General features: G+C 40.2%; 1 protein-coding gene across 1 annotated transcript in view; it reads left to right on the forward strand.

Moving 5' to 3' along the window:
• Window positions 1–13,762, forward strand: part of SLC1A1 (solute carrier family 1 member 1) — a 55,952-nt gene extending 42,190 nt beyond the window's left edge. The window contains exons 8-12 of the mRNA XM_064438235.1: window positions 1,151–1,258; window positions 6,851–6,973; window positions 7,516–7,710; window positions 8,231–8,365; window positions 11,612–13,762. Coding sequence (XP_064294305.1) covers window positions 1,151–1,258; window positions 6,851–6,973; window positions 7,516–7,710; window positions 8,231–8,365; window positions 11,612–11,852 — 802 coding nt within the window. The 3' untranslated portion in view covers window positions 11,853–13,762. The remainder of the gene's footprint in view (window positions 1–1,150; window positions 1,259–6,850; window positions 6,974–7,515; window positions 7,711–8,230; window positions 8,366–11,611) is intronic.
• The last annotated feature ends 374 nt before the right edge of the window (window positions 13,763–14,136 follow it).

Here is a 14,136-nt window from a genome sequence, read left to right on the forward strand (position 1 = left end):
CAACTTGTCCTGTGCTAGGCAGCTGGCTCAGTTCCCATCTGAGTTCAGCCTGGTGAAATAGGCAGCCTCACACTGCAGCAAATTATCACTACCAAGACCTGAGAGTTAGCACATGCCACAGATACAGGATCCTCCCCATAAGCTGACTATTGATTGTCTTTCATGTGCCTGAAGCTGTGGTTCTACAGATGTGGGAACGGTTGGTGGCCTTGAATAAGGTAAAGTTTGATGCTACCACTGTGGGGAATTAGTTCTGCTTTTACCAGGGTCAGGGCTCAGAAGGAACTAGGAGTCCCTGCTTTGCACAGGGGCAAGGTACTATTTTATTTGTGAGATAGCACATACAAAATTTGTAATTTATAATTTACATTTTAAAATTGATACCTTTTATATATTCACAAATTCATTAATTTATACTACTCAAAGCTCTGAAGTGGCAACTTGACTCCCTGACAGCCTGCTATCTGGTACCAAAAGGAATGCAGAGGAGCTGGTGCCACCCTAAGTCCTGATTTTTTGCCCTGAATTTTCTGTAGGCAGTAGCACATGCAGCTATTGATGTCTGTAAGGCATGGCCTTGTGTAAGTTTACTGGGGGATGGGGACTCCTCCATCAAGCAACACACTGATGACTGTACTATATCCCAACATATCAAAATCACGCTTATTCTGTCCAGGTGACCCACATATAGCCCTCAGTGCTACAGGGTAGCTGCTCTAAGCACAGGAGGCTGTTCCCCTCTGTGTGTGATTGCAGAATGCACAGATATTGGTCTCAGCCCTGCAAACTTCCACCTCCAAGTAAGCTACAGCTATGCAAAAACATTTGCTGCAGTAGGGCAAAACCCACACCTCTTCCCAATTTCTGTGCATTCTGTCACACCAGGTCATACAGTACTTGTTTGACTATGCATAGGGTTTCTTTTACTCTGATTTTCAAATATTTTTTCATCACCTCTATTGTAGTCTTGCTGCAAGTGAATAAAGTCAGTTGTATAATAGAATGTAAAAAAAATCTTCAGTTGTGTAATAGAATATAAAAAAATTCTTCCATCTGTTGTAAAAAGTTACACTGTGCAAGAAATTATTCTGTGACAAGCATGCAATATTTCTGAGAATGCATTTTAAATTGCTTTATTTTTGCTTTCTAGGTATATGCCAATTGGTATTGTGTCTCTAATTGCTGGGAAGATAATAGAAGTTGAGGACTGGGAAATCTTTCATAAACTGGGTCTTTATATGGCTACAGTACTAAGTGGGTATGTAATTTCTTTAAGATGAAATAAATATGTGCAGTTTTTAGAGGTCAGTTGATTACAAATCAGTTATCCACAACACCCAGCCTCTTCTAGGTCAGAGACAAAAATTGTTGTAAATGAAAATTATGTGAAGATGTTTTGAATGCACATTTTGCTGAATGTATGTTTTGTTTGAAAAAGTCACTGTCTTGCATTTAAAAAAAAAAGCGAAGGCTGATCTGATATTCATTGTTTCATCTTCTCAGCTTGGTGCTGAAACAGATAATATCATCGCATTTTTGAGAGTACTAAAGCTTTTGTTAGATACTAGAGAAGTTGGAAAAGGGTGAGGTTCTGAATTATGGCTTATTGGGGGTTGCCAGCCTATTGAAAATACACGAATATCTGGATTGAGCTGGGAATCTCCATGGGACCTGTGGGTCCAAGGTGTACCAGCATACGCCCAGCAACACTGCCCAATACAAATGCACATTAGGTGCAGAGCGTAATAAAATATGCCAAAGAGGAAACTGATCCTTTCCCACCTCAGTGCAGAACAGGCGGCTGACATCAAGAGAAGCCCTGGGGATTGCACGGTTTGTTAGTTACTCCTTCAAGTTAAAGGTAGCTGGTGAAGCTGCAGAAGCAGCGGTTGCTATCTGAATAACTTAGCTAAGCATCAAAACATCTGTTCTATTCATTTTCTAGACCCTTGGCTGTGTAGAACAGTCTGGTGTGGAGGAGGTTATACATGCACAATGTTGAGTCTTGCAGATGTGGAGCCTTAGAAGGGGGAACTTAACTGCTCTAAGTGATACAGGCTGTAATACTAGATCATTATATACCTCTGAAGACTATCCTACAAAGAAACCTTTTGATAGATAAATGGATATTACAGTCCCAATAAGTTAAATGCATTTAGATTTCTATTTCCAATTCAGTGAAGAGTAACTGCTAGGCTGTCTTGGTTCATTGCCGTAGCATCCACTACTATAATTCCGTCAGTATAATAAGGATTTATTCACGTTCTGTCTAGAGGCTAGATCCAAAGTTGTTCAAGAGCTTCTTTCCCCTCAGTTTATGCATATGCATGCTGTTCCTCAGATGTCATTCACACGCTGTGGTGGGTTGACCCTGGCTGAGTGCCAGGTGCCCACCGAAGCTGCTCTATCACCCCCTCTTCTCAGCTGGACAGGGGTGGAAAATATAACAAAAAGCTTGTGGATTGAGATAAGAACAGGGAGAAATCACTCAGCAGTTAACATCATGGGCAAAACAAACTTGACTTGGGGAAATTAGCTTAATTTATTAACGGTCAAATCAGAGTAGGGTAATGAGGAATAAAGCCAAGTTTTAAAATACCTTTCCCCCATCCCTCCCTTCTTCACAGGCTCTACATCCTCCCCACCCGCAGCAGCACAGGGCGATAGGGAATGGGGGTTGTGGTCAGTTCATCACACGTTGTCTCTGCTGCTCCTTCTTCCTTGGGGGGAGAACTCCGCACACACTTCTGCTCCAGCGTGGGGTCCCTGCCACAGGAGACAGTCCCCCATGAACTTCTCCAACATGAGTCCTTGCCACAGGCTGCAGTTCTTCATGAACTGCTCCACTGTGGGTCCCCTCTGTGGTGTGCAGTCCTTCAGACACAGACTGCTCCAGTGTGGGTCCCCCACGGGGTCAAAAGTCCTGCCAGAAAAAGTGCTCCAGTGTGGGCTTCTCTGTCTCCAGGGGGCCACAGGTCCTGCCAGGAGCCTGCTCCAGCACAGGCTTCCCATGGGGTCACAGCCTCCTTCAGGCATCCACCTGCTCTGGCATGGGGTCCTCCATGGGCTGCAGGTGGATATCTGCTCCACCATGGACCTCCATGGGCTGCAGGGGAACAGCCTGCCTCACCATGGTCTTCACTATAGGCTGCAGGGGAATCTCTGCTCCAGTGCCTGGAGCACCTCTTCCCACTCCTTCTTCACTGACCTTGGTGTCTGCATAGTTGTTTCTCTCACCACACAAACCCAATACACACGCTTGCTGACAACCAAGCAGAGAGAAGGGTAATATATTAGTCTAAAATGCAAACTGCTCTATATATAGTCAAGAAGGATCTCTTTTTTCTTTTTCCTTTTTTTATTCCATTAATCTTTGCTAGAGAATCATATTTATTTCAAAGTTGTTGTTTTGTTTTATGCATAAGCCAGTATCTTTGGACTAGCTGTTCAAATGCATTTGAGATATAATGACTTTCTAAGTAAATATTACAGCTCCAGAAATAGCACTGAATCGTGACTTTTTCAGAATGTCACAGAGAGGAGGGCAAGTTATGTTTGTCTAATACATAATGCAGTTTTTTGTGAGTTTCCACTTAGACTTGGAAAAGAAAGGAGACTTTTAAAGGATGCAAAAGTTGATGTTTACCAAGAGAATTGAAATCAAAAGAGTAATATTTTCTATATAAACTATAAATGAGACCATGAACCAGAAGTTAGGTGCAAGTCATTTATGGAATGATCCTGTATAACTTCTGCAGGTTTTCTATGTTATTAATTCCAGTTAACTCAGAGGAAGAATATGTTGGATCTGTTATTACTGCCCTTTGACTTCAGTTTTAGATCAGGTAGTGAGTTTTACAGTTTGAGATCTGATAGCAAGTTTTATGACTGCTTACCTATTACTGTTTACTATTTGTACTGTGATAGGGAGTAACTTCCTTAAGACGTGTGCAAAGAAACAGTGCCTTCTCCAGAGTACTTTTGTTGTAAAGTAAACTACCACCACATATAATCTCCTGTTTAGCTGGTAACCATGGGCTTGAGAGGCACAACAATTTTAAGTATGTTCCTAGGTGCCATCAAAAAGAGGTTATATAGTAAGGGTGCCCACCTTCATATTCCTGGAGAGAAAAAGTCTCTATTCCACACTGAACTCCCTTGCACATGCCACAGTTTTCCCTGATGGGTGCTAGGGTCGATCTCCACAGCGTTTCTGTCTCTTACCAGATGGCCTACAGCAGGTGATGCTCTAGGTGTTGTAGACAAGGGCTAACAGCAGTACATTCTCTGCAAAACTGACCATCAGGGAGGGCATGTTGTAGTCAGGATCACAGGAGCAAAGGTGACAACGTACACACAAGGCTATAGGCTGCAGGGAAAAGGTGCTTGTTCTACATTTTCCAACCTGCAAGAATACCCTTTTTCCGACCTCTTGGCAAACAGGAGTAGTTGTGCTCTTTCTCCCACCATCTTTTTGGTTTTTGTCCTTATTTGCTTGACTGTGTCTGTTTTCAGTGAGTTCTGTTCGTCAGCATCTTCTGTAGCTGTCTATCATCCTCCCTTTAAGCTTGACCCTGAGAAGTATAGGTTGTCTTAAACATATTTCTTATATTGTCTATCAAGAAAAATGTGCAAGAACATGAGGGCTGATGTGTCTGTCCCCCTCTTCCTTTTCTCTAACTTCCCTGTCCAATTCATCTTCTATCTCACCTTCCTTCCAGTTTTATTATTCATGACCTTTCACATTCTCAGCCATCTCAGCTGAGATGTTGTGTGCAGCACATCTCAGTTTTTATGTCTCACTCAGGTCACCCTAAGGGAACAGACTTCCCCCAGTGCCTCTGCTCCAATTGGCCACTGAATATCTTCAGCCTCTCACTTCTACTTGTGGAAGTGTCAGGGTGAGGACATGTTACCAGTCACAGAGGGGGAAAATTAAAGGAGGAGGCATAATACAAGTGCCAGAGAGCACTTGGAAAGAAAAAAGGAAGCTGCAGCAGGCAAACGCTCTCTTTCCTGTGCCTTTGCCTGTTCTGAAAGCAGCTGCTTCTCTGGATGCTATAAGGAATGCCAGTTCGGGATTCTGAGGGACAAAATTCTTCCTATCTTAAAATTGAATGCTATTAGAATTTCTAGTTTCGGTTGCTGATTATGACTTTTGGTATAAAAATTTCTGCTGCTTGCTCTGAGTTGCATTTCATGCAAAGCAGATATGCACAAATACTTTTATTTTGGATAATGCTATATTCATGCTGCCACTACAGTGCAGATCTAGATTTTTCAAAATAACTGTTTGGAAGTCAGTATGCTTCTAGACACAGATATACTTGAAGGGTTTAGTCTCATCGACATTTTACTAAGACACCAGCGACACCCATACCACTTTCTATTTTTTTTTCTATACGTTTTGCAGAATTCAGGTTGTTCTTGGGCACCATTGTATAAATTATTAGGTTTCTTTCTAGACTTCTTCACAAAATTTTATCAATACACGTTGTGTGCTGTTATTTACATTCCACTAAATAGATAATTTGTTCACATACAGAATGAAAACTCTAATTCTTTTAAAAATACAATTTTTCCAAGGAAACAAACAGTTAGGTTTTATGGGTGATTTTTAGTGCTGTTGTGGATTTCTCTACTGTGGCTACTGCTCTCTTAATTGCCTATGTTTGGCAGAATAAATGGTACCATGATTTATCACTATGTTTATCGGCTGCTTTGAAATCATAAAGCACTGTTACAACACAGTAATGTTCACAAGAACATCCTGTTAGAACAGAATGAAAATCCCAAGGTTATATTTGACAACAGTTCTGAGCTTTATGTTTCCAGGCTATGATAGTTTCATTTCACAAGAAGCTGATGCTGCTCTAATTGCTTGTGACCTCTGAACACAGGAAATCTTTCACAGACCCTTCACGTGTATTTCATATCAAATATACTCACAGCAGGCTGTTTACCTCTAATCTTAATGCCCACAAAGCTCTGCATTCATGTGCATTCAGGATTAATGCACAACATTCAGGATTAATGCACAAGCTGAAAGATGAATTTGTCCCTGAGACCCACCCAAATATCCAGGCAAATACACCTAAGCAGCTAAAGTCAAGAGGACAATTTGATCTTTTGAATGTCAACATGCTTAATTTTAAAAATCAGTAGTTTCAAAAGACGGTATTTCAGCATCTTACAACATTAGAGATGGTGAAAACACATATATCTCATTTGTACAGTCTGAAATACCTCCCCACATTTGAGTGGTAGACCTAAGCTTACACAGTTTTCCACAAAGCATGTGTGGATTTTTTTGATAGGATCATGTTTGAAGTTTCTGCAGAAAAATGTGGACTTCATCTTTTCCTGACTGGGAACCGTATTGACCTTTAATTCAAAATAATTTTCTATAATAAAGGCAGATAAACTTAGAAAAATAATTTTGTTTGTTTTTCTGATTTGTCTCTAGTCTACACTGTAAGGATATGGCAGGAGAGTGGAGTGTTCTATAGTACTTCAGATCACCCTCTGCATAGCAGTTTAAATATTATGTATTACTTTAGTTTTGTCATCTTCATCAGTTTGAAATTATTTTAAATATATTAGTTATTTCTTGTTCTACTTTGGAAAGAGTAATCTCTCTCTCCCTTCCAAAAGAAAATGTAGAACAGTATTAGTCTACATTTTTTCTGAGATGGTATACTCTAGATTTTGAGCATAGGTGTCACTAAAGTTACCTTTAATGTTTTATAAGTGTACTTGTGGACAGAACTAGATACCTACTATCACTGTCTTATTAAAGCAAGACAATGAGATGGATCCATTTGTTTAACTAGTCCATTTTATTTTGCAGACTTGCAATCCATTCCACAATAATTCTGCCACTGATCTACTTAGTAATAGTAAGGAAGAATCCTTTTCGGTTTGCCATGGGGATGGCTCAGGCACTTCTTACGGCCCTCATGATTTCTTCCAGGTAAACAGAAGAGACATTTATTTTCTGTAATGTTCTTGGTAATAATTTGTGCTCTGATTTTATTGGCACTTTGTTACATACCCTGATTTCACCTGGACAATTCTAAATCCCCTAAAGATTGAAATGCTACTTTCATCATTATTTCTGTAGTACCCAAAGGGGCACTATAGATTGCACTGGCCTTACACCAAACAAGAGTCTGCCCCTCCGAGGAGGAGACAGTTCTTTGCCATTCAGTTCATTAGTCACAGACTTGCTAGAGTTTAAGCTGTTGCGCTGTTTCTGTGACTACAGGCATCATGACAATTTTACCATGTAATTTTGAGGATAACTAAGACTTCGTTATTTCCTTCCATAATTAGAAGAGATAACAAAAGTTATTTTGCTTTAAAAGCCAACTCTAACTTTCATGGTGCAGCCCTCCTGCTTGCCTTAGATCTCCATTTAGGTCTTAGAGCAGATGCGGCTCTGAGGAAAAGGAAGGATAAGGGAAATGGTATGTTGTTGCCTGGGCTTACTTTGTGTGTTTATCTATGTGCCAGTTCAGCAACCTTGCCTGTCACCTTCCGCTGTGCAGAAGAAAAAAACTTAGTCGACAAAAGAATTACCAGGTTTGTTCTTCCAGTTGGAGCTACCATCAATATGGACGGCACAGCTCTTTATGAAGCAGTAGCAGCTGTATTTATTGCACAACTGAATGAATTAGAACTGGATATTGGCCAAATACTTACCATTAGGTAAGACTAAAGCCATCACACGCACAGTTTGTTGGAGGTGGTTTTTTAATGAAGGGTACATTAACTTTGAATAACCAATGGGAAAGTTGAATCTGTCATTCACAGCACAGGAAGTAACAGAAATATTCTCACTTCTTGGTCTGATGCCTTGCCTGTGCATCCTGATGGGGAGGTGGGATGAGCCAGGACATGCAGCTGGTATACAGCATCGTTCTGGAAATTGCCATTATTCTTCCACTGCAAACATTTGCAAAGCCAACTTGGTCTCTACATCTGTTCTGCTCAGTTTGCTTGTTAGTCATGCATTGCCTGTTATTCTGCAGTGTAACCGTAACAGTATCTGTACATGACTTGTCCCATAAACTTGTCACCAGACTTTGAGTAGCTACTATTCAAGAGGAAAACAGGAGCATTTGGGCTTCTTTCTTGCAGTGAAATAAGCCTATTTGTGCCAGAAAATAGAATTTCCCTGAGCAACATGTTCTCTGAATGCCTTTTCTGGGCTTTGTTTGGAATTTAGTGTCACAGCTACAGCAGCCAGCATCGGGGCTGCAGGCGTCCCACAAGCCGGACTTGTCACCATGGTGATTGTACTGAGCGCTGTTGGCCTGCCCACCGAAGATGTTACTCTGATCATTGCAGTTGACTGGCTTCTGTAAGTTTATGGCACTTTCTGTTTAATTATTTTATTATTTTTTAATGTTTACATAGGTTGTGTGGGAACACGTGGGTCTGAGAAAGAAAGCAACAAAATCACGTAGGACTGTTGCAGGAATTGGACAAAGATTCTTCTTATGGCCAGGCTTGTTCAATATAGAGTTGAATGCAGTAATGGCTTTAAGTCTGAGAGAAGTCCTACTGCATCCAGAGGTGCTATCAACCTTAAAATAGGGGCCACAGCATTAATAAATCATGAGCATAATACTCGGCAAAGACAAATTCTACAGTATCAAGGAGTGCCTCTGGAATGTCAGCTGCCACCATATTATGTTGAATTCATAAAAATCAAATGCAGAATATCTCAGCTGATTTCCACAAAGTACGTAGAATTCACACACTGGTGAAGAGGTAGTGGAGCACAACATGAAGTAAGCAAAGCTGGTCCTGGACTCCACGTGCACACACACTGTGTGGGCTGTACGTGGGTCTGTGCCGCCAGCATTCCTTTGCTAGGGCTGTTCTTCACTGAGAGTTTTTTGAAGACCCAACCCCTTGATCAACAAACACACACGTGCAAACTCGGAAAACATTCCTGATGCCTGATCCCAACCATCTCACCTCAGAGCACATCAAAACCCCTCAGTCCCATTAAGCAGCTCTTTCTGGAGAGAAGCATTTTCACCAGAAATCTTTTCTCTTTATCCTGCACTGAGGTGTTTCACTGCTACTTCTGCAAAAGCCCAGAGATCACAGAGTGTATTCTGGAGTTCAGAAGGGCATCAGCATTCAGTTTGTCCCATGATTCACTGGGAAAGAGTAATAAGATTCACATTTTAAGGAGTATAACTTTAGTTTGTAATACAGCTTTTTTTGCCTCCTAAACTGTGCGGAGCTTTAGTGCTCAGGCCAAGGTCTTGTTCACCTGCAGTAACTCAGTATGGTTATTTCACTGGTATAAAACTTATTCATTTCATAGTCTCTGCATGTCTTCATCTTAGGTTCATATTTACACACAAGGTAAATGCATTCCTGTTCCTCCTCCACCCTTTCCAATCATTTTCTTGAAGGATTTCTGGCAGGAACCTATGTATTTCACAGATATATGTCATTTATTTTATTATGTAACTGAATTTTGCAAGCTGTAGAGAGAAATGCCCGTCTCCAGAAAACCAGAGCTGTTGAATGGATCCAAGAATCAATTCAGTTTCTGTATAAGCATAATTGCTGCAAACAAAACAGCTCCAGCCACCAACTTTCTGCAGCAGGGTCTAATAGGTTTGTGTGCTGTGCTCCACAATAATTTTGTTTTCTCCAGCTCTCTCCTTTTTTTTGCCAGTGGGCATTTAGTTTTGTTAAGGATGGTGAAGATCAGTACAAACCACTGTCTCAGAGCAGGTATCTAAAGAAGAGTGTAAAAACAGAACAAATGGTATATTGGTTCTTTTCCCAAAGTGGTTTCCTAGCCTCCTGCAAATTGCAGCTCACAGAGTTCCTGAGCTAGAGGTAGTTTTGTTTTAATGGTTCTCAATAGATTTCTTCTTCCATGAATGCCACGTTGCTTTAAGGACCCATATAAACTTCTAGATTTCTGCAAGTCCTGTGGAGGGGAATTCCACAGCCTAACAGGGTGTTGCACAGAGACATACTTAATTTTGTCTGGTTTAATCTACACCCTAATACTTTTATTCGATGCCCTGTAGTTCTTTTCCAGGATTAAAAGAGCGAAAAAGAGAAGAGCAATTCCCTATTTCTCATAGTAATAATAATTTTATGGATCTGATCTCATCTATTCTTTGAAAGTCCACATTTTATGTGATTCTTAGGCACAATAGGAATACATAGAAGCTACCCATTCCAGCATGGAACAGGCGAAGAATTCAAGCTGTTTCTGATTCTGAAATATTTTTCAGATTAAGGTGTCGTGCTCTGTAAAGCAAATTAAAGATTAATTTCATGTACCAGGGATCAATGGCAGTGTATTTTGCACCTCAGCAGACGGAATGCACATCATGACACCACGTAGATTATTAACACTTTCACCTTTTGTACTTGTTGCCTAAAATGTATTATTTTGCAACCTGCTAGTAGTGGCTCATTAACAGTCCTCTGGTTAATTCTAAACTTACCAAGGTTTTACTACATAGGCTTGAGGAATACTTCCATGTTTTTAATGAAGAATAGAAAAAATTTGAGAATAGAATAGAAATATTATGAAAGATGAGTTTCCAGTGCTGCTAGTTTCCTCACTTGTCACACTGATCCTATCAGAATTTAACTTCACTCCTCTGCCTTTACTCTTTCTCCTACCATGTATTTCCTTTCCATGTGGAGAACACATGGGCAGCTTTTAGCACTGGAGTTCAGCAGCTGTAGTAGAAGAATGGGTATATAAGACACACTGATCCACTTCGCTATTGTTTTTGCAGTCCCTTCTATTTGTGAATACATACACTTCAAATCTCTGCGCAGACAGAACAACTCGTTCCCCCACAAAGCCCTCACAGTGAAACAAGGAGGCATGACCTTCCATTGTCCCTACCTTACCTCCATGCCAATTTTCAAACTTTGCTATGTTGCATGGTTTTGTTGTTCCTCTCCCAAGCAGTGGCAGATTTTTAAGGCCTGCAGGTCACAGTTCTGTTGGGAGAAGAATCAACAGTACAGAAGTACCATCTTCCCTTAAGGGTACTTCAACCCTTTAGCAAGGGAAGCTAACAGAATATAGCCTTTCCCATTTCCAGGGTTTGGGCCAGACGCTGAAGGTGCTGGGCTAGACACTCCTCTGGCTGAGTAAATGACTGTTAGAAAGACAAAAGGCACAATGCAGACTCTTCTGCTGCACCCCACATTCTCTCCTCCCAACACAAGCAGTCTCATCGCAAAGAGAAACAGCTGTGTAGCATACTTCAGGGCCTGAGAAGTGATCCCTACAACATTTTGTAAGCCTGTGCACAGCAGTCTAATTACTGCTCTAACAGACTAACGATGTGACTTGCAGTTTTGCACACTCTGTACAAAGTAATTTGTCATTAAAATTACTCCAGGTTTCTTTAAATACATGTGGGGAAAATTGTTTCTTGTTCCTACATGATTTTTTTCTTTTAATTGCAGAATTATCCTGAGTCTACACTGGAAAAAAAAAAAAACAGCTCTGCATTTTCTAGAGTTGCTTACTTTTACTAAAAAGGATTTTCTAACTAACATACAGAATGGTTTGTCTGACAGCATTTTTATTCCACAGGGATCGATTCAGAACAATGGTGAATGTCTTGGGAGATGCCTTTGGTACAGGGATAGTAGAGAAGCTCTCTAAAAAGGAGCTGAAGCAAATGGATGTCACCTCTGAAGTCAACATAGTTAATCCTTTTGCCTTGGAAACAGCAATACTTGATGAAACAGACACCAAGAAATCATACATCAATGGAGGATTTGCTATAGATAAGTCTGACACCATATCCTTCACACAGACATCTCAGTTCTAAAGCCAGTAGGTTTCAGGTAAAATAGGAGCACTAAAGGCCATGGCCATATGCAATATGTCAAAAAGCTTAAGGATAATTGAGAATGAATTACATCTCACATGCATTTGATTTACTACACAGACTCTGATTCTTACCAGTTCTGCCCCCTTTTCATCACCTTTCCCAACAATTTTAACTCAACACTCTTAGGTTTTGCTGATAGGCTGAAGAAAAAGTTGTAAAATACTGCTTTTTGTTTGTTGGTTTGGTTTTTTTAAAAAATATACACTATAGCTGAGGCTATGAAATGCCTCTTTGGAATCAGCATGCTTATAATGGGGTATCTTAGCTGGGACAGCCAAACATGTTTTACTCAGGAGTAGCACAGCAATTCACACCTTACCCACATTACAAAGCAGCTGTATGAAATCCCTTTTAACATCCTTGCCTTCTAAACAGATTGCACTGTACTTGACAGACACCTACTGTAACTTGACTATGTGCCAAAATAGTAATTTCTGCAGCTGAGAGGATACCATTTGGGTGATTCAGGAAGGAACAGACCAGAAAGGCCTTGTAATAAGTATTTTACTGTGAACAGGGTTTCATTTTTTTTTATGAAAAATTGGTCATGGAAGAATTTTCAGTGTAGCTAGGTTTCCCCGTGCCTTTCACATGAATGCCAGCTGCTGGGATTGGCCTTCAGACATGAAATAAATTGCTGTGGGTGTGCCCTTCTGGCATTTGAAGGGTTTTTCTAAAGTGATACTTCACCGACGTAGGTCTGCTTTGATGGCCTCCTAGTACATTTCCACCAGAAGCAGAAATAAGCCCGTTTACAGTTGTTCACCTTTGATTCTAACCAATTACTAATCAGCCCAAAAGTAGGCAGAAGTTGTGAAGATGAAAATAGACTACACAGCAATGCATAGTGCAAATTGTAAACCTTTTCTCCTTGGAATAAAAACAGATATAAAGAATATATGAAGCATACCATTTTCTAGAAAGAAGCCACTGTCACTAAGCTTTTTACACAGAGTGGTTGGTTTTTTTGCTCCTTGGTTTAGTCTGCCAGTTGAACATGCAAGTTTGTAGCTGCAACACTACTACAGTGCCAACATGCCAGATAAACTGTATGTTATGAAACATTTCTGGATGCAAGAAGTCATGTGTTCAGGTGGCTTGCTATAGGAAAAGAAGTGCCAAGAACTTCCTCATAAGAAATCTCAATCTAAAACATTTTATACAAGATTTCCATGGTGCAAAAATCTCTCTCTCAAGGGAACAAGGGAAGAGTTGCTGTAACAGGTTTTTTTGCCTTCCACCTTGACATCATTAGTCATTTTATATGTAAAGTAAACTGAAATTCATATGCGGTTCTTAGTTTGTAAATAAGCTGGTGGTTAACCTAAAATTGCACTCATACGCTAACAAAATCTCCCTTCAAGTTCCTGCGGTGGTATTTACTCAATTCAGTCCTACACTTTTGTATTTAAATAAACCAGAAGCGTGCCAAAGAGAACTGATTAAGAAAAGAAGAAAATATTTACTGTAGGTTTTGATAAATTGCACCTTAAATCAATAATTCAATGAGACATAATACTGTATTTAAATTAAACATTGTAAACTATATGGAAGTGTGAATCTAAGTATTGGTATGTTTACAGAAGATAAAGAAAATGTACAGATTGAGTAAATCAATCTTTACCTGTGCAGAAATAGTATGAGGCAGTCTTTATTTGTACAGCTTGGCTTGTGGGAGGAAAAAAACAACCGGTTTCCACAACTAGCCTATAATCTATTCTTTGTCTTTTCCTTGCTTTTTTAAGTCACCCTCTTATGATCACCCCATTATGTAGCCACCCTGTTATGATGTACTGTGAACAGTGTTCCTAACGTGTTCTAAATAAATAATCTCTTTACGCTTCTCACTGCAGCATATTGAGCTCCTTTAGCTATAGCAAGAAAAATCTGGTTGAATTTAGGATTTTTGTTACCTTCACTAGTGACTCAGCTGTAGCTTTGGCAAGAATTACTCTCTTCTTCCAATAAAACGAATGTTTAAGAGTACAGTGCTGAGATGGCAAGAAAGCCCTCTGACGACAGATGATCTGGATTGGGAGTATACTATTAAACACACCCTAAGCAAGGGATTATTCACTGTTTATTTAGATAGATCAGATTCAGCTCAGCGGGGGTTGGTGGTGCTGTTTGGCCATCTATTCACCACCAAGAGACCAAACCATATACTGAAGATACTGTTAAGTCCAAAGATGCTTTTCCTGACACAATATTCTGAGTATGT

Source organism: Phalacrocorax carbo, chromosome Z (genome assembly GCF_963921805.1).
Source record: "Phalacrocorax carbo chromosome Z, bPhaCar2.1, whole genome shotgun sequence".
Classification (NCBI taxonomy): Eukaryota; Metazoa; Chordata; class Aves; order Suliformes; family Phalacrocoracidae; genus Phalacrocorax; species Phalacrocorax carbo.